Below are 26,934 nucleotides of genomic sequence, written 5' to 3'. Positions count from 1 at the left end.
AAGTTTTTACATTCTAGAATGTACTTCATCTACATAAAATTCAAACAATATAGTTGAATGATAACATTCAATAGGTATGAATTGGCTTTATATCAAGTAGCAAATAACTGAAAAAACAAAAGCAACAAGAGAACTTGTAGAGGAGTCTAGGAAACGCGAAGAAAAGTCTGCGCTTTTGACAGATTTCTTTAATAAAAAGGTCGAAATAATTGGAAACGTGTTATTTTTTTTATTTAATGATATTATTTCAGTTATACAATATACTTTATACTTCCCTTTATTTTACAATATATATTTTTACACATTTATAAAAATTGAGAATATTTTCGTATTTATAATATTTTACAAATTATTCACAAAAAATAAAATATTTGTTATTTGAATTAATTGTTTTATTGATTTTACAATTAATAGTCAATGTTTGGCCGACCCAAATAGTTGGGATTAAGGATAAGAGGAAGAGTTAATTGGTCAATGTTATAAAAAAAATTACTGAAACATTATCTGAATCATTTTTTATTAATTGTAATATTTTAAAAGTTATTCGTAAAAACATTTGCGTCTCTATTTAGGTTTTTAACCCAGAAGAAATAAAAAATAAATCGTTTCACATCCTTGAATAATTGTCAATAAATAAAATTTATTACATAAATAAACGAGTATAAAAAGCAGAAGAGCAGAATTCTATTGGTGTCAAGAGTGGCGGTTCTTCGTGCACATACTTGACCAGTTTTTCATTTATTTGAACCGATGTCAATGCTTTATCAATAATTTCTTGTTTAACACTATCTAAGAATGTTAAAAACTCTTCGTTCATGCGATATCCTGTAAGTATTATTTCATTATTAGTACTTGGAATCTTACATTGTAGTAGCTTTATATAAAAATAAAATTATTATTAGTTAAATACTAAATATATATTTCAACTGATAATTAATAAATTTAATTAACAGTTAAAATTGAACATAATACAATAGCATAATATATTGTTGATAAATTAATGCAATATTTTAATTTCTCTATTATTATATTTTTAATAACCTCCATGTTCTCTGTATTGATTAATCCTTGCATCAAAGGTCTTTTCATGAAAAATTTTATAAGAACATGGTATAATATTATGTAAATCATAATGTTTAAAGCAATCATATAGTGTTTCACATGCTATTGTCCAATTTTTTCGAACTTTTTCTTCTATTTCTTCGTTAGTCTCTATCTACAACCCAATTTTATTAGGTAATTAGTAGTTTAATAAAATAATATAATATAAACCATTTTTATCTATTTTAATATATAAAATTTAAGAAATATCGAGAAAATTTAAGTCTTGTAATTGCTCTGACCTGTGGTACTGTAGTAGCAAATAAATGTGAGTAAAAAACTTGTACACAATTTATTGTATCATCCAACTCTTTGTTTTGTATTGATATTTCTGATGGTTTAGGAAAATAAATATTATAGATTTTAAAAGGCAAATTAGCCGGATGAAACTTATTTAGTAACATATTTTGTACCTCTTCATTTACGTACTTATCAAAATCTTCTATGAAACCATTGTCTGAAAAATAAAAACTAATAATAATAATATTTTATATTTCATAAATATAATAGTGAAATAAATGATTGAAAATTTAATTTAATTACATTGAAAGAAAATTAGTAATTTTTTCTAACCTAAATGCCATTATTACACAAAATAAAATATAATTTAATCACTATTTTATATAAATATTTTATTTACTATCACAATCTCTGCATCTTTCAAATAAACATTTTTTTTTAAAACATTCATATAATTTTTCTTTGGCATTTGTCAAATTGTTATCTGCAATAGTTCTAATGATTTCTAATGTTGACGATAAAAATACCTGTACAATCTAAATAAATATTTATTTTAGCTTTAAATGACATATTTTTATAGATATACACATATGATGCATAAATTATTACAAGTTTATTATTATATAATATTATTAATGAGTCTTAAAAATGTTAACTCTTATTAGTTTGAATTTTTTTAACATAACTATTAATTTAATTTACTTTTAGAATTCAGTTCTCCAACAATATTTAACTTTTTTCCAATGCGCGTTATTATTTTACGTAAAATTGTGTATCGCACGTTTTAGTATAGGAAAATGTCATATGTCCTTAAACTCAATTAATACATTAGAGCTGATCATTTATTTTTCTTTAATTTTAATTTTTTATGTAAATAATTAACACAAAGAAACCATATAAATATAGTTGCTAAAAACACTTATAAGTTTAGGTTTAATTTTTCCGAATAAAAAATAACATAACTTAATGTATTTAAAAAAGTGTTAAACTCAGAGTATTAAGTATTATCTATCCTACGATATAACAAATTTTATCAAAATACTCACAGGAAAAATCAACAATTGCAGTAGTATCTTCTTCATTTTTACTAATATAATCGAATAATAAATTTTAAATATTATTAATTATAAATTTAATGTAAATGTGATATTTTTATTCTAAGTTTCAATTTATAATATTAGATTTTTTAATTTTTAACTTAATATATTTTTATTTATTTTAATAAATAAATCCTTACGTAACTTAATAATTATAAATATAATGATTTTTCAAAATAATTTGTATTCCTATTTGCTTACTTATATTGCTACTTGAAGAATACGATTACTTGAAGCATATGCTTTTTTAATCAAACTAGTATTATGAATCAAAAGAAATATGTTCGTGTACTTATTTGATTGGATTGAATGAATGCAATAATATTATTTTAATAATGTATTTAATCAGTTGGTTTTCAAATAATTGTTGAAATGGAAGAAGAATAGAAATCGGGTATATCATTTACTTTTATTGTAGAAAACAGATATACTACATTGCTAAAAATGTTGAATATACCTAATAATAAAAATATTATAGCACAGGGCTATAATATTTTTGATGATCAATAGGTAGCGCTGGATTAATGTCGCAGTCTAGTACGTTTTCAGATGTTATAACAGTAGGAGATAAAGAAATATTACTTTTAGCGTTTCCTGAGAATTGAGTCGTGTTTGTGTGAGAATCGTAACACCATACATTAACATAAAACAATAATATATTATAAACACATACATATTATTACATATTATTACTGAGTTTTTATTTATACAATTATAATACAGTTAATGGAAAATAATAATGATATTGTTTTTTAGTGGGAATAATAGAAAATGTTATGTTATTCATAAGGAATGGTAGTACGAGTATAAGACATTTTTATATCCTTTGCAAATAAAATTCATCAACTAGTTTTTATTGTAATCGATTTTTAGTTTAAATTACAAATTTAAATATTGAAAATGAGTTTTGTATAGTCAAGCAATAAAATAACCGATTAGCACAATTTTTAAAAAAATTTTAGTAGGAAATAAATTCTATTAAAAAAAAATAATAATAATATAAAAATGAATTTATTAATACCTACATTTACGAGGAAAATTAAAGATTTTTTTTTATTCTCAAAAAACTTAAACATATGCCAATAATCAAAATATAATTTTTTTAAAAATATTACAAATTTTCAAGTTACCCGTTTTGCCGTACAATAAAAACAATAATATTGTTGCGGCGTGCTCTATTATATGAGTATTATTATGATTTTTTTCATTATTATTATATTGTGATAAGCGAACGATCGGTTTTACTCAGCGGAGAAAAGCCAGTCTCCTAATAAATGCCTCACTATTCACATATAGAAAAGTTCATTTTATTAATTCATAGTTAAGCGACCTAAGTAATATTATTCTCGTAAAAATTAAAATACAGTCCACAGTCGTAACAAATATATTATAAACTTAGTAATATATTATTACTAAGTTTAGTATACAATATTATATTTATACAATTATGATACAATCAATGGAAGATAATAATGATATTGTTGTGTAGTAGGAATAATAGGATAATAGGATATCTATTTTGTTTATAAGGAATGTTAGTCCGAGTATAAGAGGGTTTATTATGAAATTGAATTCTTCTATGAATTTGTTGATGATATGGAACGGTTGATCTTCGATGGTGTAATGAAATAAATAATAATTAACGATACTACGCATTAATTTATATTTTAAAAGATATTTTGTATAATGAAACATTAGGTATAAGCGTACGAAGAGTTTTTTATAATCACCTACTATTTTTCAAATCTGTAATGAAGCTCTTCGACTGTTAAAATGCTATTGATTTCTGTAAAATGATAATTGGTACTTTATAATGTTTAACGCATTGTAGAAAATTGATTTTGCGCTACATGTATTCACAATCATCAATCTTTATAGAACTTTTACAATTATAAAGAAAACCCATTAACATGGTTATCTCAAAAAATAATGTTTTTAAAAGTATAAAATGTAGATATTTTTAATAATAATTGTATTTGCCATCTAAATACCGTTATTACATTCTAGAGTGCACTTCATCTACATAAAATTCAAACAATATAGTTGAATGACAACATTCTCTAGGTATGAATTGATTTAATATCAAGTAAAAAAAAACTGAAAAAACAAAAGCAACAAGAGAACTCGTAGAGAAGTCTAGGAAATGCGAAGAAAAAATGGCACTTTTATAAGATTTCTCTAATGATGAGGTCCAAATAATTGAATTATATTATCGTTTTTGATGGAAAATAAATTTGCCGAATTTCAAGTTAAGCGTTGTCGAGGGAAACACAAGCGTGCCTAGCACAATACAGTAGACAACACTAGTTTACAAGTTCGCAAAATGGCGTCGTGCCCTTTATTAACCCAATTAAAGTATATGTTAAATACTTTACTTATTCAAATTTTTCAATGTTTTATTAGTAATGTAATTTTTTTCCTGTTTTTTGGAGCTTTATAAACAAGAGTCCTTTAATAAAATTTCCTAATACATTGTAATTCCAACAGGCTCTTGGTTCATAGTTCATAACTGAGTTTAATATTCTTTTATACATAAAATACTTTTTAGGTCTCTGGTAAATATATAATTTAACTTTATTTAAAGGATAGGCTTTGAAGAGAAACAATTGCCCGTGGTTTTTAATTAAATCTTTGTATCTCTCAATTTTATATATTTGATATTTCATTGTGTTATATCATCATCATACTTTTCACCTTGTTGAATAAATTTCGTCATTATATTAAATGCAGTATTATTATCTATTATACTTAAATTTGTGTCACAGTTTGTTTGTCTAATATGTATTAAACATTGGATGATCTTTTGTATATTTTTTTTATCATTTTTTAATATTTCCTCTATAATAGCTACCGGTGGTATTTCATAAACTTCTTTCAATAATAATTCTTTATTGACTAAGTTTTCTCCTTGCTTGTACCTATTGGGCACTAGATCAGGAACATTCTCATACATTCGTGTTTTGACGAGTGCTTCTAGTAAAACTATATCGATTTCCATGTGTAGGGAGTGTTTCAATTCATTTGAATCAGCATTATATCTTATAGTCATGATATTATTATATTTTAATTATTATGAATTAGGTTAAATCGAATAACTTCATATAAATGATAATTTTGGATAATACAACCTTATGTTTACTTACATTAGTTATATGTCCATATGGAATAGAAATGTATTTATATATATTTTATTTAATAATAGTTTGAATTTTAGATACTATAATTTCTTTAAATAATAATTAAACGATATTATTATTCACCAAACTTTAAATTTAATTTCTGAGCTAAACATTTTCTATATAATTTGCTGTCATTAAATAATATTTTTTTATCATAACTGTAATATTCTCCTCTGGAATATTACAAAAATCAATACCTCTTTTATTTCTCAGACCATAGAAAAGAAGACACTAACACAATTACACATTTAATTCTGACTTTTGGCAACTATAAAGTAACAGTGAATGATTGTCTTTCTTGCCGTCTTCGAGGCACCAATAAAGTAATTAAAAGGGAAAATTAATTACAATAACTCTTTTGCGTTTGTTGAAATATAGAATGATAACTGAATGTGTCTATAAAAAGTATGACACATTCAAGACGCCCAATCCCCGTTCATTCCTTTTGTGGTACATTATGTAAAGGCTAAAGACACTGTTTGGTATAAATCTAGATTACGGGGCATCCTATTTTTTTCAAAAATTTTTTTTTTAAACGTTCGTTTTTTTATGCAGATTAAGAATATGTAAAAATTTTTGAACGGAAGCGTGTGGTTTAAAAGTTATAGTGCTTTAAAGTTGTGGTTGTAGTTAAATAATATTAGGCCAGTCAACGAAGGAGTAATTTTGGCGAATAGCAGAAAAAATTCCCAACCAAATTTTTTTTTTTTTAAAAAGTTGAACTAAGATATGTTTAATGACATACTAAAAGTGCTCATTGATTGTAATAGAGCTTTTTTTAATTTTCTCGAAAAATATTTAACTTACAAAAAAAAATTTCGTACAAAAGTTTTTTAAAAGACAATTTTAACAAAAAAAGTATCTAATATTTTTTCATTTAAACCAATATTTTTCGAGTTACATTACATTTAATATGAGTACCAATTTTATACACTTTATGACAATTAATTTTATCATTACCAGATATTCTGGCTAGGTTGACAAAAGAGAACATGAGGTAGGTATAATGAAGAGAAATTTTTTTTTATAAGTTAAATATTTTTTGAGAAAATTAAAAAAGCTCATATTTTTGAACTTTTGCGAGGCTGTAAAAAAAAGCTCAATTCTAATCAATGAGGACTTTTAGTATATTATTATACATATCTTAATTCAACTTTTTTTAAACAAAAATTCTGTTGGGAATTTTTCCCGTCATTTTTCGTTTGTTGACTGGCCTATATATGTTATAAAAATCGATCATTTTTAAAAAATTCTATAGTGGGATCAAGTTTGCGTTGTCGCCTTTTTTTAAAAAACATGTACTTGGCCAAGTAGCCACCATAGAATTCTTTTTTACGCCTGTAATTGGGCAATGCCACTTTAGCGTGGCGCCAAGTACATTCAATGGTATTCGAGTGAGCGTCAGTATCGGGATCATTGAAATACTAAAATTTCAATATCAATTGTAATTAAATTTTTATATTATTTGTAACAAGTGTGATTTAGTATTCCTAATATAGAGTAAAAACTTTTATTTTCGTGTTATTTTATTGAACTAATTACAAAAACACATCAAATAACACCACATCGTGGTCTTCTTTTTTTTGCTCTATTTAAATTAATTGGGTTTCATGTAATTACGTAATCACTCATATAAAACATATTAAAAACCCATTTTTTATGTATTGAAAATTTTGGGGAAAAAAAAAATTGGAAAATTCTAATTTTTTTATTTACTTTTGGAATTAGGATTTTTAGAATAAGGATATTACGTAATGGCTGTATGAAAAACCCATTTTTTTTGTATTGCGTAATTTTGGAAAAAAAAATAATTGGAAAATCCTTATTTTTTTCCAAATTATTTTTGGTTTTTAGGGTTTTTTGAGAGAGAAAATTCCGTAAGAGTTACGTCATTGTAGTTTCACAATATATTCATGAAAAAAAAAGCCGAAAATTAACAAAAAAAAAATAATTTTGGAGTTATTTTTATTCTTATGGCGTATAAACTTTAAAATGCAATAACTTTTGAACTAAAAGTTTCCACCAATTTTTTCAAACACTTTTGTAAAAAGCATAAAAAAACGAACGTTTTGAAAAAAAGAGTGTCCCTTAAAGTAGATTTGTTCCTACTGTTTTTCCAGTCAGTCACTCTCTCACTTTCTTGTCTCTTTTTCTCACTTAATAATCTCTTTTATCAAGTAACTCTTTAAGGTTATTCCCTATATACTCAAGTGTATTCTTTATAATGTATGTCTATAAATTTTTCTCACTAAGTTTAAAACGTACATTTGTTAAAATAATAAACTCATTGCTAAAAATATATACGCTTATATAATTCCCGTATAATTCTCTTTTATTAACTTACCTACTATAATTTTAAATAACACTTAACAATTACAATTGAGAATCTATCATCATCATTGAATATCAAGTAAGGGTAGTTTTAATACACTACCTACACTAATCAAGTAATAACCAGAAAAAAAGTATTTGTATTTATTATGTCTTTACGGATGATGACATTATCATTCTTCTTTATTAATACCATCCCTATCAACTTTATTTTTAGTTATTACATAACCCACTCGACAACTTATAGAATAAATATAATATGAACAATTATACTTTTTAAATTCATCTCTTATGTCTTGTAAGGGTGTCAATTTTATTTTTTGAATGGGAACACATATTTTGAGTTTAATAAAATGATTGAGTTTTTAATTTAATATGGTATTTGAATTGTAATGTAATTTTTTTAGTTTATTATACANAAACCATCCGTTAGCGAACGGTGGGTCGAACGGTCGATCGAACGGACGGTCATAAATAACAAAAGAAAGGTTTGACCCTTACACTTGCCTTTTAGACAAACATATTTACCTAAAATATAATTTTGAATTAAAATCGTTTTAATTAAATAAATTCATTAAACAAATCAATTATTCGTAGAAGTAGCTATAATCGGAAATAGGGAGCTAAGGCTCCTTCATGTTTGAGTGAGATTTCCTTATTAACTTATGAACATAAAAAAAATATTTAATATATATTTTTATTAATAAAAATATATTTATTATAATAAATATTATTACAATTAATTATGTTGTTATACAAAACATAAATTAGTTTAAAAAAATGATTGAAATTTACAAACAAAAATTTTTAGTTAAATATTAAAAATTATTTTAAATAGAACTATTATCTAATAGTTTCCAAATTATTTCAATGCAACTTACAGCGCATCAATGATACATAATATTTGTTTACTATCTCATTAAATGCAGCGAGACCTTTTTTGAGATAATTGAGTAATATAAACAAAAGTCACATTATTTAATAAAATGCACTTGAAAATGTAACCATAAAATACATTGNCACTTGAAAAATGCAACCATAAAATACATTGTATACAGAGTGATTTTTTTTATCATTACCCACTCAATTACTTACAGAATAATAATAAATTAAACATTTTTATTTTCGATTATCTTTAGTTACACATTATTCTTGTATTATTAATTATGTAACACTTTAAGTTCATTCCTTATACTGAACACCCTGTATGTATAATATATAAGGGAATATAAATACATNGTGTTCAGTAAATAAGGAAACGAATTTCTATTGTACTCATTGTTTGTAACAATTTAACTGTTTCCTAACTTACTGAACACCCTGTATATGTATAATATAAAAGGGATTACAAATACAGGTAGCTAATTGGATTTTTATGACATTGCTGTCGTCTCAGTCAGTCAGTATAGATATACTTTCTGTATTGTCAGTTAGTATATTTATAAACTCACAACAATGTGCCTTACTACCATTGATAATAACAATGCTGTGTACCTGCTAATATCGATGTCATACAAAACCAATTAGCTACCTGTATTTGTAAACCCTTCTGTATTATACATGTATATTAACTCAAAAATTTTTACCCCTATTGTTTGAACACATGCAGAAAAAAGTAATATTTATGTTTTAAATATTACGTTGTCTAAAAAAAAAGTACAAAATATTAAAATATTATATTCACTATTATAAATTAATTTCCATTTTTCAGTAAATATGTTAAATAAATTGAAACATAATATTATATTATGATTACTCAGTCAGTAATATTAATTAAAACTCGTAATACGTGTAACAACTATTTTGTTGGTTGCATCCTTGCACTTCGTAATAAACCATCTTTTGAAAATTTACCTTAAGTTTTTTGTGAAAATTATTCATGAAATTATATGTTTATTATGTTAACAACTTTTCAAAACAGTGGCGTATTTAGGAGTAGACCGTGACCAGGGTGTCATTTTTTCCAATTAAGAACTAAAATCTTATTAAATTTATTATTTATTTATATGTAACATAATTTATAAATTATATCAATTAATCTTAAAATGAATAAATAAAATAAAATTATATAAAATATATGTAACACTTTATTTTTGAAAATTTAAGTATTGTTGTTTTAAAGTGTATTAATAATTTTTAATTTAACATGTATGCAATTGTAAATATATTTTTTTTAGAATATGTGTAATTAAATTATTTGTATAGTTTTAGCGAATTACTTAAAATAAATTCACATCAAATAAATTAAATTAGCAAGTTATAAATGCATGTGTTAGTAATAAATTATTGTTATTAAAAAGTAATATATTAATTAAAAATAAATATTAAAATATTAAAAATCAAGCTATATGAATTTAATTTTCAAAATATTTATTTATGTTATTACAATAAATTGCAAACAATCGTAAAACATAAATGTTCATCGAACAATACCTAGAAGGCCGTATACCTAATGGAATAATAGAATCCGTTTGACGAACGTGACCGTTCGAGGAACGTGTCCGTTCGTTGAACGTATTTTTAGGAACGTGTCCATTCAACGAACGTATACGTTTGACGAACGGACGATTCAAAAATAGACCCCCTGTTCTTTTCCAACGTTGGGCAGACCCGAGGAAAGACAAATAATCAGCTTTAAAATTAAAAACATCAAATTTTACCTACCTGACATTACCTATATTTGGTACACTTCAGAATCTAATATTACTATTGAATTTTAACAAAAGCCATTCAACCCTAAAAAGAAATCCTTAACCATTCTTAACAAAAACCACAGTTCTAATAGCTATCAACACCAATATAGGCTAACCCTTCTCAATACATAAAAAAACAACCTAAATATAAGCCAAAGAGACAGGTCCATAATTCTAAAAAAACATTGTAGCAATCCCTTAGCTAGTCAGTTGCATTATAGCTACACACATCTCAAATTTTGAAAAAATATTTAGTACACTTAGATATCATTAAGAAGAATCAGAACTGTAAGTAATATTTTAATTAAATTATTAACTATTGGTAAATAAATTCTTGACAATAATATATAAAAATAATAATACAATCACCAATAAATTATAAACATGGTTCACTTGTGCAATCAAATATATGAAATTAAAACTTGGTAGATACGAAAAATATTAAATACACTAAAGAACTTCTATGCAATAAATGTCACGTACAACATATCAGGTATCACAATTATTACTTGATAGATAACCAACACATATAGGAAAGTAACGTAAAAAATTACTTTAAATATAAAACAATTGCTTGGTTAAGTGAGCGACGAATTCACTACTCAAAATTTGATGTAGAGTTTCAATTAAGACTCGTTTATCACCTTACACGCCGAGTAAGCATGTATAGTGATTGGGGCCACGCCGAATGGCTAAGAATCATAGCAAGCAAAAGTATTACCATATCTTCAAAGAGAGTTAGTCCAAATTATTGGATTAATCTAATCAATATAGTATTAGAAATTGGGGCTACGACAGCTTATTCTGAAATTGGACTACTAAATAAATATAACGTAGAAACAAAAAATAATAAAATTAATTTTGAAATGAAAGATCATAAAGTAAAAAAAGAGTGGGAGAAGAATTGATAGTTTTGTGTCCTTTAATATTAAATTTCACTCATCTATACATGCAAGAAATTTCACGACCTTATATCATTATTAGTTTATTACTCAAATGTGTTAGTTATTACAGATTATTTTAGTTTAAATAGCGTTTTTAAACATTTATCTCAGATTAGTTTAAAAAATGCACATGAAATATATATATTTAATTTTATGACTTATAGACAATGATTTATAGTCTACTAATAATGAGTGGTGTATGTATTATAACAAAACCATGCCAAGTCACCATTAGGCCACGATGCCACTGTGCTGGGTTTTTTTTAAGGAATTTTAAACATGCCATTTACTAGTTTCAGATTTTTATTAATTAACTCTAAAATTTAGTTACGTGTTTTTATTGATGTTATGGTATTTGAAACATTCATTTTTTACCTTCTTGTGATGTCTTTTTAAGTCTAAGCACGTATATTTAGTGAACACGTGTTATTTTTTGCGTACGTATAATTTTTTTATACTCCTTAAATTTATTTGTTTTGTGAATTTCAATAATTTTAATTGTGAGTATATTAAATAATTGTTTTCTATATATCCTTAAAAATTAATTTTTTTTTTATATTTAATTATTTTTTAACCTTGGATATATTTATCATCTACGTAATTGTTTTTTCATATACTTTAGTTATTGCTTTATTTTTCTGAACATGATTCATTTAGTATTAAATGACATTTTCGATTAAATAAATAAAATTATAAATTTACTAATATTAATTTTGTTTATGTGTGTTTATGATTTATGCAATTTTTATATACTGTTTTTGTCATTACATGCTATGTTTAAAAGATAAATTTATATTAGTTATAATCAATTTTTGAACTTTAATATTTTAATGGAGGTAGGTTCATAAATGGCACGTCATTGTTATATATTTATTGCAATCAGATTTCTGGATATCTGTCGTGATTGATAAATCATTTATATTTTAAAGAATAAGTTATATATATATTTTATAATATAGTCTTATGGAAGTAATTCCGGGGTTAATAATTTTTTACTAAAAATCCAACGTTTTCTACTAACGTGAGTTGCTGATAATCGGCGACAATCATTTTATTGAAAGATTTATTAATAACCTTAATTTTAGAATATAAGTTAGCTCATTCGTTTTTTTTCGAAGCAAAAAGTTTTAGTTTCTGAGGCCGTTTGAATGGTAGTTCAGAAAATTGCGTCAAAGTTAAATGTTGAGATGATAAAATAGAAGAAATTGCGAAAGTAGGACTAAGATGTATTTTCGGGAGTTTGTATTAATTGATTATCTGAATCCTACTCATTACTAGTGATGGTATTAAGTTTGGTTGGATGTATACGTTAGATGCTCTATAATAAATTTAAAAAGTAAAAGTAGCTAATTCCATGTATTCATGTATCTAATTTTTAATTTCTGGAAACCCTTATTGAAAGGTTATAAATAAGGTTTTAAATACTTTCCATCCAAGTTATTTGTGTTGCCGTAATATTTGAAATATTTTCTACATACTTGATGCGTAACAGTTTAATAATCAGTTTTTTTTTAAAAGCTCTAGACAACAGAATATTGTTTACATCCCGGTCTCATATCTAAATTATGATAGTTTTTTAGATATGCACTTCAGAATTATTAAAAATGGATAAATATCGACTTGTAGGATGATTCAAAATGAAAGAAAACGATCACAATTCACAATTCATCAACATACCCATATTAATTTTATATTAACATTTTGTATATTAATTTTAATTAAGATTGTTATTAATTATCAATAAATTAATGTTTGTTTATTACTAGAAGAATAGTGTTATTAATTGTTTTCTTTGAATTAAGATAACAAGTCGTGTTCATAAAAAAGTGAAAACAAGGGATGTCTTGGCCAATAGGTGTTTCGAGTCGGTGGCATAATAATTACCAGTCTTTTTTTTTGATAAAACTTTCGTACGATATTTGATATAAAATAGTCATTTAATGTTTTATAAATAGTTTAAAATGAATATGTGCATAGTAAATATTTTCAAATCATTTTTTGTAAAACTTTGTCATTAGATTCGTTGAAAAATCTTTTAAAAACGTTTTTATTATGTTTGCTTCATAATAAACATCATGGACCCCCTTTTAATAAACATATCGAATGGCTTCTGTAAGTGTCCTCAACATCGGTCAGCCTTTTTGGTCAACGTAGTATTTGGTGGCCAGGGAGCTAGTTTTATTTCATGATTATTAATTCTATTATTTAATTATTAGTTTTTTTACTTTTCTACATTTTTTTGTTAATACGATTAACAACTTTGTACTTAAACATGACGTCAGTACCGAATATAAGNATTAATTCTATTATTTAATTATTAGTTTTGTTACTTTTCTACATTTTTTTGTTAATACGATTAGCAACTTTGTACTTAAACATAACGTCAGTACCGAATATAATTTATTTAACTTTTTTTAATACCTGATACGTTTAATTATACAGCTGCTTAACAGAAAACTTTGTATTTGTTTTATTTATTTACGTCTCTCATATATCATTATTAGGTTTTATAACATATATCACTTAAAAAGTTACTTTATGCGCTACGATTAAAAATTTAAAATATTTAAGTGTTTTAATATACACCAAAAAGGAAAAAATATTCAACAAAAATTTAAAGTTTTATTTCATGAAATTTTAGTTTAGTAATATACGAAATCTACACTTTTATTATGCAAGTTAAACATACATAATTTTTTTAATTAAAAANTTTATTATGCAAGTTAAACGTACATAATTTTTTTAATTAAAAAAAATTTGTATTAATAATTGAGGGCAACGGCCTAGTCTTAATTATAGTACACATATTTGTCTTTGAAATCTAATAAATTTTTTCCAAATCTACTCGCCCACTTATTATTTAGAACATTTTTACTGATGCTATCCAAAAATACAATAAAAAAATTTAGTGACCATAAAAACTTATATTTCCATATAATTTAATAAAATTAAAACTATATTAAAAATATTAAACTCAAATGCCACAAAAAATTACTGAAAATTCGCGGATAAGTATTTAGGAAACAATGTTACCATTATCAACGCTAAACGTATGTGTTTTGTTTTAAACATTAAACAATCAAGAAGTTGAGAAATCTCTAGTGATCGAATATTTATTGATACATAATCACTCCTATAAACCATAAATTACAAACAACTCAATATTAGGGAGGCAATAGAAATGTTTAAAAATNGAACTTAATATTAGGGAGGCAATAGAAATGTTTAAAAATAAAAACAATTTAATTAATTGAGATCTTGGTTCACTGAAAAATTCATCATTAAACTTGTGTAAATTGGCTAAATTTGATAATATTACATAGTGATTATGTTCAAGGTGATAAGGTCACTAGGGGTATATAAGGGAATTTTTCCTAATCGGGGTGTCAGTATATGTGTTTAGCGTTGATAAGGGTAACATTGTTTCCTAAATACGTATCCGCGACTTATCAGTAATTTTTTGTGGCTTTTGAGTTTAATATTTTTTAGTTTTCAAATTAATAATTTTTTATTATAGTTTTAATTTTATTTAATTAATTGGCCACAAGTGATCAATATTTATTATATTCCATATAATTCATGAAAAATGTTACCCTATTTGTACTCCTAAATAAAGATGAATTTAAAAAATGATATTTAACTAGAAATGAGCCACCTTTAAAATAAAAGGAATAGAAAATTTCATGACTTTTTTGTCTTCATTTAGGAGCTATTAGTTACGATAAACTATTTCATTTTTGCTGGTTGATTAATTATAGTAAAATATATCAATATAATACAAAAAATGAAGGGATGTCTTTTTGTAACGTTTTTGTAACTACTGAATATTAATATATTGTTTATAAAAATAAATTATTTGTACAAAATTTTATTAAATTTATAGCATATGATTTATGCGATCTAATTTTAAAAATGAAAATGATACTTAAATAAACACAATTATAATATATATAAAGAGTTTTTCAAAAAAAATATCTTGAAAACTTATAAATTAGTAAATAATTTAAACATTACCAATTAAAAATGATTTTTAAAAGAAATACTATGTTTTTTTTTTTATTATGTGTTGTGGAGACAAAATTATGTTACGGAAAAAATAACTTTGAGAAAATTGAAATATCATTAGAAACAGCTTTAAAATTAGACACTGGATTCTCGTATGATTGTTATGATGAGTTGTCATTTTCAGATATCAAATATAACTTCTTTTTAGAAAATAAAAATCTAAAAAATGTTGTGCTATCGAAAAAAACGGATATAATATTTTTGGACCTTTTTTGTAGAAATATAACTAATTTTATGGATTACACGCATTTTTTTTGTTTCCTTCATAATTATCCAACTGGACCATTTTATGATATAAATACAATGATTATAAATGAATCGATTACAAAACAATTTTTAGTTACAATGATAAATTATTATATGGACGATAGACTGAACATTTTTTGGATAACGCATTTATTTACTTATTATATTCAATTGTTTCGTAATGATATAAATCAATTTAAAAAAAATATTGATATAGCTATCGAACTCGTTATCGTTAATTTATGTACTGTAAGTAGGGAAATGTGTCGAATAAATGATAATTATGAAATGTTTTATTATTCTGGAAATGATTATCTAATCATTCAAAAATTAATAGAAATTATGAATAAAAATAAAAACATCAACAAAATTGAATTAGAAAATGTAGAAGAACAAGAAAATTCTTTCTCACTCAGAAATATTTACATGTGTGACGTAGTGGAAGACAGAGAATTATTGAGAACTATTATAATGGAATTTGGTGAACAGAGTGAAGATATTTTTGAGACTATCTACAGTAACATAAATAGAGAATATGCAACGGCAAAGAACTATTTTTGGTTTGATGTATGGATTAATCAAATTGGAATTTACCAACAAAAAGTCTTAAACGTTTTTAAAACTGTTTTAATGCATTTAATGAGAAAAATATTGATGTATGTTTCTGTATTGTTAGAAAATAAACAGAAAGTAGATGCAATATATGGCCTAAAAAAATTGCAACGTTTTATTGATAATACCATTATATTATTTGACGGTCAAGAAGCTAATGATGTTCAAAAAGTATTTGAATCTTTTAATCTAGGCGATTTTCATAATGATTTGATTATAAATATCGAAAATATAATTAAAAAAATAAAACCGAACTCTTTTGAATTAATTTCAAATGATTTAATTAGTGACCCAGATTATGAATTAAATATTAATGTTAATACTGAAATGTATATCACAGAATATAAGTTAAATGAAGATGATTTCAAATTTATTGAATATTTATACACAATTTCAGATTATAAAGCAATGAATAATCATTTAGTAAAAACATTTCTTTTTACTAAGTTATTCGATAAAACATTCCAAAGNCAATTTCAGATTATAAAGCAATGAATAATCATTTAGTAAAAACATTTCTTTTTACTAAGTTAATCGATAAAACATTCCAAAATGTAAATATAAAAAGTATTTTATCATATTTAAAATTTTCTAATACTGTTGGAATAATCTCTTACTGTTATGCAAATAACGGTGAAATGAATGTAAGGTTATTAGAATTGTGAAAATATTTTTTTATTAGAGTTAAAACAATCTTCAACCAGTTTTGTCAATCATTATAATTTGTTTATAATCAATACTAAATTTATTTTAAATTATATTGTAGTTTATTTTTAAAGTTATTTTAATCGTCGTTTTAATAATGTCACTTACAATTACGGTATCACTTATAATATTAGCAAAAAATATGTTATTATTTAAACATGTATTTCACATATTATGAATATTTTTATCATCAAAACAGAGTTTTCTTCTTAAAACACTAAATAACCAGATAATATCTTGACAAAATCAAATTATTGTACAGATTTTAAAACAGTGTCCATACGACCCTACTCTGATCATAATAAGTTATTTTCTATGTTAAAACTAGATTTTTTACTTATTTTAAATTAAACAAAATCTAGGACACTACTCCAGATTCATACTTTCTGTGACTTAGTCCCAGCAGTTTGTTTTGAACTTAAATTTTTTTTTTAAATTAAATTGAACGTAGAATAATGTTTAATTTAAGATATTCTTAGAAATTATCAAGTGAATTTTGTTTTGGTGAATCTTTTAATTTATAATTATTTGCTTATTAGATAGTAATATTAAATTTTCTTTTTTTGTAAATTATTCCATTTTAATGACTAACTTAACCTAATTTTAAATGTTTATTCAATATTAAAAGTCTATTATGTGTATTTCTTATTAATTAGCTAGTCTCGAGCTTAATGTCTGTGTTCTAACAAACATCACCCCGGCAGACAAAATTAAAAGTTTCAACTAGATTGTTATGTCTACACGTCGGTCATATGTGCTGTCGAGAAATTCTGTTGTGATTATTTATGTTATCGTTGTGCTACACCGAGTTGTTGTCGGTCTTCTCTCTATCTCTTTATTGACGCCGCCATCTTTATTTTTAGCTTTATGCTCTATGGTGCTTGCGAAACAGCAGTTTTGTATTCGTTTTGCTGTATAAGTAAAATATCACATTAGCAATTGTCACACCTTTGTGCGCTTAGTATATCGCCGTTGGTCTATATATTTTCTAAAATAAATCACAGTAGCGGTCACAGCATATTGTACACGTTGGTCAGCTACTTGCATTCGACTTCAATTAATCCTTTCTAAAATCTACATGGTCATTAGCCGTTTCAAATTAGCCCATAAGTATAATAGTCATTTATCTTCTATGTAAGACTTTCTCACATTTATGTTTTATTATTTGTTTATATCAGCGCCATCATGGCATTATTATTAAGTGTACCCTCCTGTCTACATTGGTGTATATACTATTTTATAATTCATGTATAATACATTTAATTGTTATAATTATACATTATAAATTTCATTCTACATTTATTCATAAAGTACACTCGCCTTATTCCTTATCTTCGACATAGCCAAAGACTTAAGACAAACTAAAACCACGAACGTTAGCATACCCAAATGAATAACACCGGTCGCTGAGTTAATTCATAGATATTGTTCTAAAACTAGATATATTAGAAAGCATATAGAAAGTACATTTGAAAGCCTATGTTAACTAGGTAACTTCTAGTTTAATGTTTTTCTTTTAAAAAACATAATACCGTCAGACAACGCAAAGAAACTTACGGAAATGTATTTTTATAAAAATATATAATAACAATATATTTTTGATTTTTTTGTCTTGGTGATGATTGTGCCATTGCAATACCGCCTTGATAAATTTCTACATAGATATAAATATTTTTGTATCATTTTTTTCTAGGCTAGAGGAAGCTTTAAATAATATTAGTGTCAATATCTCAACAAAATATATTTCTCAATAAAATATATTTACTTAATTTAAATGAAAATAAGGTGAGCTAGGCTGTATTCCAAATTAATATTTAATTATTTTCTATGNGGCTGTATTCCAAATTAATATTAAATTATTTTCTATAATTATTTAAAATTTTATGATTATAGTATTTGGAAAAACACAAAAAATTGATAATTCTTTGAGATTTGACAAAGTAGTAATTGTTTCGAACATCTTGCACTCCGGTCATCTGATACTAGTGATGGGAAATATCGAATAGTAACTATCAAACTATTCGATAGTCAGTTAAAAAATATTCTATAGTTGCACACTATATTCGAATAGTATATGCTAAAAATAAACTATTACTAGTGGCAGGTTTCTTGCGTCGTTGGAGATCCTTGTATACTGCACATCCTTTGTAACTAGCTGGGTGGCTCCCTTTACAGAGTGCACACGTTGGTAGAGCATCGCGCGCATCGTGTTGGGTAGCCGCAATACATTTTGGTGTGACCGTAGTATTGGCAATTTAGACATTAGCTTATAGTTTTAGGTTTGAAAGGTTCTTCTACTTCAATTTTTGTGTGTAATAGAGATGTCAATTTGTATGTACCTTTTAATTGGTTGTTGGGTTCTAGATCGACAAAAAAAAGTAGTAATGGGTGCTTAATTGTTTTGTGTAGAACATTGGTAATATTTCTCACTTCTAAAGGACGAAATTCTAATTCAGATTTTATAAAACTAGTTGGCGTTGATTGATGCAGGTTGCGAATTACGACTCTATCAGATTTGTCTTGTTGCAGTTGGCAGGTGTGGTATTTAGCTTTTTCTTCCTTTAAATACCGTATTAGTGACCTATATGCGTCTGGAGTGCTGGTTTGAATTTTTAATCTGTCTACAAATTAAATTCTAATTCAGATTTTATAAAACTAGTTGGCGTTGATTGATGCAGGTTGCGAATTACGACTCTATCAGATTTGTCTTGATGTAGTTGGCAGGTGTGGTATTCGNTTGTCTTGATGTAGTTGGCAGGTGTGGTATTCGGCTTTTTCTTCCTTTAAATACCGTATTAGTGACCTATATGCGTCTGGAGTGCTGGTTTGAATTTTTAATCTGTCTACAAATGATGTGCAGACAAAGTTTTCAACACCGATTAGTTCTATAAGTACTGTGCATAGTTCCGGAAAATCCTCGACATCTATTAGAAAATTGGGGGAGGAGGTTTAATTGGTGGCTTATTTGTACACTCAGTCTGCATGTCAGTGGTAATATTTTCGGTAGAATCATTGAGTCAGAAATTGAATTGATCCTTCAACTGATTGGAATCTTGACCTTCGAAAACGAAGTGAATATTTTTTTCTTGTTTTGGGAGGTTGCACACGTGGAGAGTTTGGTTTGGAATTAGTAGAACTGGAGAGATTTCTTTTAGATTTTTGTATGGTCCATCCTGCGTCGGTTGCTTATTACTTGTGCCTAGTGATGAGTAGGAGGTTTTATTTTTACTATTTGTTAACTAATTATTGTTGTTTCTGCTAGTCATTTTGATTAGAATGTAATTAATATTAATAAGTTATTAAATAAATATAATAACAATCGTGATCGCGATAAGTACGATTGAAGACGACGGTGGGTTGCGATAGCGTAATTAGATTATTTATTATAGAATAACAAGACTACCGAGGCGGCCGCCGATAAGACCGCATGCACTAGAGAGATGATAATATTACAGCTAGAACGTTGACAATATTCAAGGGCGAATATTTATTTCATATATTATTGTGAACGAGAATTTAGTTGAAAGTAGAGAGTAAATAGAATGATTAAATAGACTAGTCGCATCTTTGATTAACCGTTTTAGAAATAAGAACGAAACACACGTTTTAAGGTAAAAATAGTAATTTAGAGCGCACTGTACGCACGTGCTTGTCGAACGACGGCTATCGCGAACTAGAATTAATAAATTTTAAATAAAATAAATTCTATGAAAACCAAAACAATGCTTAGAAATAAAATGCATATTTTGGTTTTTGGTATGTGCACTGCAAATAATAATAATTTTATTTGATTGTATTTTGTTCGCGTTGTTATTTCATGCTAGTATTAAAAGAATACATCTCAAGCTAAGTCCATGTTCAATCAAGTTATTTTGAAAGACTTTCAATGCGGGGAGTATGTTTGGTAGAGAACGCCTTTAGCAAGGACCTAGTGGACCAGTTGTCACAACCACTGTTAATCAAATTATTCGTGTGACAGCGAATCTGTAGCGTCTTTGCTTTACTCGCCCCCATGCACACTCAGCAAGGCAAATCGATGACTTCCGTGACAATTGTCATCCGTGTACAGTTCATCGTTATAAGTCAGTAAATCAATTGTTCTATGTGTCATCTTTTTGTAGCAAGCGCCTTCGCTTGAATGGTAAATTGTTCGACCATTGTACGCCGTTATTTTTATTATTACACCCTAGTGCTCAAAGATCTCATGCCCTTGCACGCCTCCAGTGATTGTGCCTGGCCATCACTAAATAACTTCATTGCATAGTCGCTTTTCCGTCGTCTGTTTTCATCTGCCATTACGTGCCTGGATCTAGACTCTGACTCGTGATACTCAGATATTCGAAACCATTACCACAAGATCTCATATAGTCCACTCAACACTGTCAACATCTTCATTTAAACAGCTGAGTTTTTTATTATTTTTTTTTATTGGGTTTAACTACTTTTTTTATGCCGCTTCGACGGCCATTAGTATTTAAAGCCCCCTGCTACCCATTACATTTAAGATACTCATTGAAGAACCTTCAATATATGTGATTATTTGTAATTTAATTATTTTTTACTCTCGTTACTTATTTGATGTCATCCTCCTAGGTGATCCCTCTCCCGCTTCAGTAATAGCGACTTAAACAGGCTTAAGGTAAAACGAAATTCTAGTGCGTTGCACAATTAGCCGTCCTACGGTCTAGTTACCTCGGGAGATTATCGTTTCTGCCAAAATTGACCGTATCGTTTCCGCCAAATCTGAATAAGGTCGGTTTTTCGTTTCCGCCAAACCGATAGTTTATACCTGTCTACAAATAAAGGCTTGAGAACCACTGGTTAAAATATTTGCCAAAATAACCCGATAATAATTATCTACTTTTTCCTATTCTATTATTGTTAGTTAGATAGCAGTGTATTGATCGGTATATCGATAAATATTTTGCCATCCGTTCTTTTATATTTTACTTTTTTAATTAAAATGTCATTTGAATATATCAGAAGTAAGCGGGGCCAACAAATTATTTTAATGAATAATTTTAAGTTTCGTTTTGCACATAAACGGGTTACATACGTTGGCGTTGTTTTGTAAAAGAATGCAAAGGTACCATTCACGTGAATGAGCTTGATGAAATTATTGATCAAACAGGTATTTTTAAAATTTTTAGTTAAATTGATTAAAGCTGACCTTATTTTAAATTAGTTTTAATATGTCTTATAGAACATACATGTAATGGCCCTTGTTCTGATCCCATAATTATGAGACAAAAATTAGCAGGCGCCAGTAAACGCAAAGCTATATTTATATATAGACGATAATTTTAATAAATATATTTTTAAAAATTTTAATAGAAAACGTTCAATTTTAAAATTACATTAAAATATATAGTTCTAATAACGTAATGTCAATAAGCGTATGGAATAAAATTGAAATCCGTTTCAATAAAATAAAAGAGGCAATTGATAAGTTAAATAAATTAGCAGACTTGAATTTATGAAATTAGTTTCCAACAACTACCGAAAAATGTATAGTTCATAGATTTATTTTTTATTATATTATTACACATATTAGATATTTTTTAAGCACATAATTAATATTTGAATTTTATTTCAATGTTTTGATGACTATATTTTCTTATAAACTATATTTTTATTATTTTTTACAAAAATATATATACATTCTTAAGACAGTTATCTATTATAATTTATTTACCTTTGGTAAAACGCCATATTTTGTTTATAAAAGTGTACTTATGTGATAAAATAAGTAATTATCCAAAACGATGTGACTGTATTTAGAGAGTGGTTAAGGAGGGCAAATGTCAATTGATGGCGATGGGAAAAAAATATTGTAAAAAATTACTTTATTTTACACATTAATATTAATACCCCACGCAAAAATCATAAATACAGACCTGGACGTAACATTGAATTCTATAACTAATAAATGCCGAAAATTTTGGTACGGGAAGCTGCCTACCATGGATAAAGCTAAATGGTTCTCAAATTTTTTATTAGATAGACAGGTAGAAGATCAGTTTGGCGGAAACGAAAAAAACGACCTTATTCAGATTTGGCGGAAACGATACGGTCAATTTTGGCGGAAACGACGAACGCCCGTTACCTCGTACGAAACTGTATATATACTTGATAAGTATTGTAATTTTCTAAATAATAATTTTAATCTCTACAGGCCTTGTTTACATAGAAACGAGAATTAATCCTATTCAATTCCCACTTAACCGTTGACAGTACTGTAATAAACCAAAAAAAAAATATAAAAAACCTTCACGGACAGTTTCCTAGAATTTATGCTCCCGTGACTACATATTTCATCTGCTATAGTCTTCAATTTTTAACACGCTTATATTAGTTTCACGTGTATGTTGTTTGTTGTTTGTTGTTTGTCGTTTGTTGTTTGTAAGTTTGTAACTCCACGCGGCACGTGTTATTATGTCGCGTATGCCGTCGTCTATGACCTTGAGACTAGACCGTCGTAACGCATTCACCCCACCCCGCTCACCAGTCGGCGCCAACACTATTTTTTTCTGTATAATTTTGAGTATTTGACTGACCAACACCGCGCGTTATACGCCGCGGTGCAAAGTCCAGCAAGTGCCGCACGGCCGACGACGTACCGCCGCTAATGATACCGTAGTATTCTTCCTGTTGTCAAAGTGGCAACGTCAATAAACCGATCTCCACTCGCGCACCGTCGCCATCAACGCTGCTAACCTTTTGACGCCCGAGGATCACGCCGGACATCGCGTCGTCGACGCCAACGAAAGTGCCACGATATTATGCGAAGATTATATATTCTTACCATCGCCGCTAATATTAATATATATATACATATATATATTATTATTTATATATACGTATATGTTAATATTCATTTATATATCCCTACAGCCGACGCCGCTGCCGCCATATATGCCTCGCGCCCCGCCCGCCAACAAAACACAGCTATACCTCGTGCATGATACGTTTACGTACTTAAGTCGCTTTACATGTATATATATATATATATTTATTACTATTAAAACTTATATATTAATACGCTTTATTCTCATTAAGAGATATATAGGGTATTTATTCCGATTACAAAGGATGATTCCCGTATCGTCATTTTACGTCACTACCTCCACGTTGCGCGCCTGCTGCTTTCCTTGGATGTGGTAGCCGTTTCTCAGACTCCCTCTCCGGAATCGAACCCTGATTCCCCTTTACCCGTTACAACCATGATATTGATAGTAACTACTATCATAACATGTAACTAAAAAGTGAAAAATAAATATAGTTTAAAAAAACTAAAAAACACGCTTTTAAAGAACATCGAACTAAAAATTATTTTTAACTTTTTAGTTCGATGTTCTTTAAAAGCGTGTTTTTTAGTTTTTTTAAACTATATTTATTATGTTGATATAGAAACAAAACTCAAATATATTTAATGAACTGTCTGTTTTTAAGTATTAACTTACACATACAGTAAACTAATTGTTTTATTTAGAAATAACTTGCATGTACTATGTATGTAGTAGTTAATATTTTATATAGTATATGAGATATGTAAATAAGAATAAGATAAAAGAATATAAAATAGTTAGATTTAAAATAATAATAATAACAATGGATTGCCTAAATGATAGATATGGCTGGTTTTAAGGGAAATAAAAATATAATATAGCGGATATATAGCCGTATAATAGAAAATTAAAAAAGGTAATAAATGGCGGAATGACACGTGTTTAAATATGGAAAAAATGTGTAAGGGTGAAAGAGTGCAATAATATGAATAAAGAAGGATTTAGAAGGACGAATAAACGTAGATTAAATACATGAGGGTAATAGTCAAAAAAATAAAAATGTATACAGATGTCATGACAAAATGACTGATTGATCTCAAGATTGAATAATATTAAATAAATGATGTTATTATCCCGCAAAATTTTATTACCTATCATAATGGTTTCTTACACAATAGAATGTTTGTAATTTGAAAGCAAAAATTTAATTTTGTATTTACCTTGTATTCTATGTATTATAACAATTNGTTTGTAATTTGAAAGCAAAAATTTAATTTTGTATTTACCTTGTATTTTATGTATTATAACGATTATTTCAAACAATCAAATGTTAATGATGAATTCACACTGTATTTCATATGCTGTACACTACGAGTTTGACAGTGAATATGACTGTTTGAAAATAAAGCATTTAATTATAAATAATGCCAAACCGTTATACAAAATCTATGACTGTTTTATTATATGCAAGAGATTCTACACACTCTACTGTGTTTTTTTATTATAATTATAATTAAACAATATAACCTTATTTGACTTTGTAGAATGAGTATATTTTTTATGAGAGTATATTGACACTAATATTTTTTTAAATATTCCTCTAGTCTGACCAGAGCAAGATTCAAAAGTATTAATATCTGTGTAAAAGATTTATCAAGGCGGATTTGTGGTGGCCCAATGTGTCCCGGCGGTATCGTCTAGAAGGATGCGGCACAATTATCACCAAGACAAAAATTAAACACTAAAAAATATATTCGTAAGTTTTTTTGTGCTGTCTGCCGGCGCGATGTCCGTTAGAACAAAGACATTAAACTCAATGACTAGATACCCAATATACTTAAAAATATATTGTAACCTAATACACCTAACTTTAAAAATCTTTAATTGCAACCTTTACTCTGTCTGCCAGCGCGATGCTCGTTAAAGCAAAGACATTAAAATGAATGGCTTAGCTACCCAGTAAGTATAGAGTTGCAATACACTTAGTCCAATAAAATTATTACTAAATTAATTTAAATTTGGAGCAATCGTAACCTTTATTTCATAATAAATATTTACCATTAAATTAATAATTCAAGTTGATTTGGGTTTATTATAAAAAATAAAATAAAATAATCTTTAAAAATGTTTGAGATTTAAAATATTAATTGAGATTTATTTCCTCAATAACATAAAATATTATTATTTTGTTACGTCGCTATTTATTAAAAAATTCACTTAAAATTTTTAAGTGTCATTTAGTTTTAAAGAATAATATTCTAAGTCCAAATTAATTACAAAATCAAATAAGTCCCGTAGAGTGAAATCTTGAGTAGAGTGCCGTAGATTTTGTGTATTTTAAAATCGCCGAAAGAACTTATTTTAATAGGAAAAAATGAGTTTTTATAGTAGATGAGGGTCGTGAAGCGATCCATTAGTGTGATCTTGAAAACTGTAGATTTTAATTAATAGTTAAATGCGATTGTCTGGACTTAATTGAAAACCCACACATAGGCGTTAATTTGAATCTGTACAATAATTAGATTTATTTCTTTAGTTTGTTGATTATTTTATGTTTTAAAAAAGGGAACCCTGTTTTGGAGATCTTGTGAATTCATAATATATGACATACATGTACAAATAGTTTAGCTCTTCGTACATACGGCAGTCTTTAGTAAAATGTGATTTATTTAATATAATACTTTAAAATTTAGTCCTAATTTAATAACTATTAGGATAAATACCTTTTTTCGATTGTTTCTTAGTTATGTTTCAAAATACTCAATTTTATTTGAGTATTTTAATACTCAAATAAATAGTAATAAATTAATAGTATTTTAATTAATTAATTTAAGTAGTTTAATTTAATTTTACTTCAATTTTAAATATTAAAGATACTGGATAAAAATAACTATTCAAATTATTTAAAAAAAATTTTGGTGTAATTATTAAAA

At 26.5% G+C, this 26,934-nt stretch overlaps 2 protein-coding genes across 6 annotated transcripts in view; one reads left to right on the top strand and one right to left on the bottom strand.

The window, feature by feature from the left end:
• Positions 1–26,934, top strand: part of LOC126900075 (uncharacterized) — a 53,965-nt gene that overhangs the window by 24,649 nt on the left and 2,382 nt on the right. The window lies entirely within an intron of this gene.
• On the bottom strand, positions 501–2,767 carry LOC126900246 (uncharacterized). 3 transcript variants are annotated; one of them, XM_050675829.1, is made up of 6 exons: positions 2,640–2,767; positions 2,388–2,428; positions 1,742–1,877; positions 1,344–1,558; positions 1,042–1,216; positions 501–825 (listed from the first exon to the last, which is right to left on the bottom strand). In XM_050675829.1, the coding sequence occupies exons 2-6, from the start codon at positions 2,421–2,423 to the stop codon at positions 644–646; spliced, it is 744 nt and encodes a 247-aa protein (XP_050531786.1). In that variant the 5' UTR covers positions 2,424–2,428; positions 2,640–2,767; the 3' UTR covers positions 501–643. The 3 variants fall into 3 exon arrangements, with proteins under 3 accessions (XP_050531786.1, XP_050531795.1, XP_050531803.1); XM_050675838.1 differs by having other exon boundaries at positions 1,742–1,868; positions 2,640–2,766; XM_050675846.1 differs by lacking the exon at positions 2,640–2,767 and adding an exon at positions 2,579–2,629 and having other exon boundaries at positions 1,742–1,868.

This window comes from Daktulosphaira vitifoliae, unplaced genomic scaffold (assembly GCF_025091365.1).
Source record: "Daktulosphaira vitifoliae isolate Bord-2020 unplaced genomic scaffold, ASM2509136v1 Scaffold_1, whole genome shotgun sequence".
NCBI lineage: Eukaryota > Metazoa > Arthropoda > Insecta > Hemiptera > Phylloxeridae > Daktulosphaira > Daktulosphaira vitifoliae.
This window is presented reverse-complemented; position numbering and strand designations above follow the sequence as displayed.

Excerpts from the sequence above, each read along its gene's own strand:
- LOC126900246 (XM_050675829.1), bottom strand. The coding sequence starts at position 2,423 with ATGAAGAAGATACTACTGCAATTGTTGATTTTTCCT. Across the intron at positions 1,217-1,343 it reads TTGCTACTACAGTACCACAG|ATAGAGACTAACGAAGAAAT; the intron begins GTCAGAGCAATT and ends ATTGGGTTGTAG. Across the intron at positions 826-1,041 it reads TCAATACAGAGAACATGGAG|GATATCGCATGAACGAAGAG; the intron begins GTTATTAAAAAT and ends TAATACTTACAG.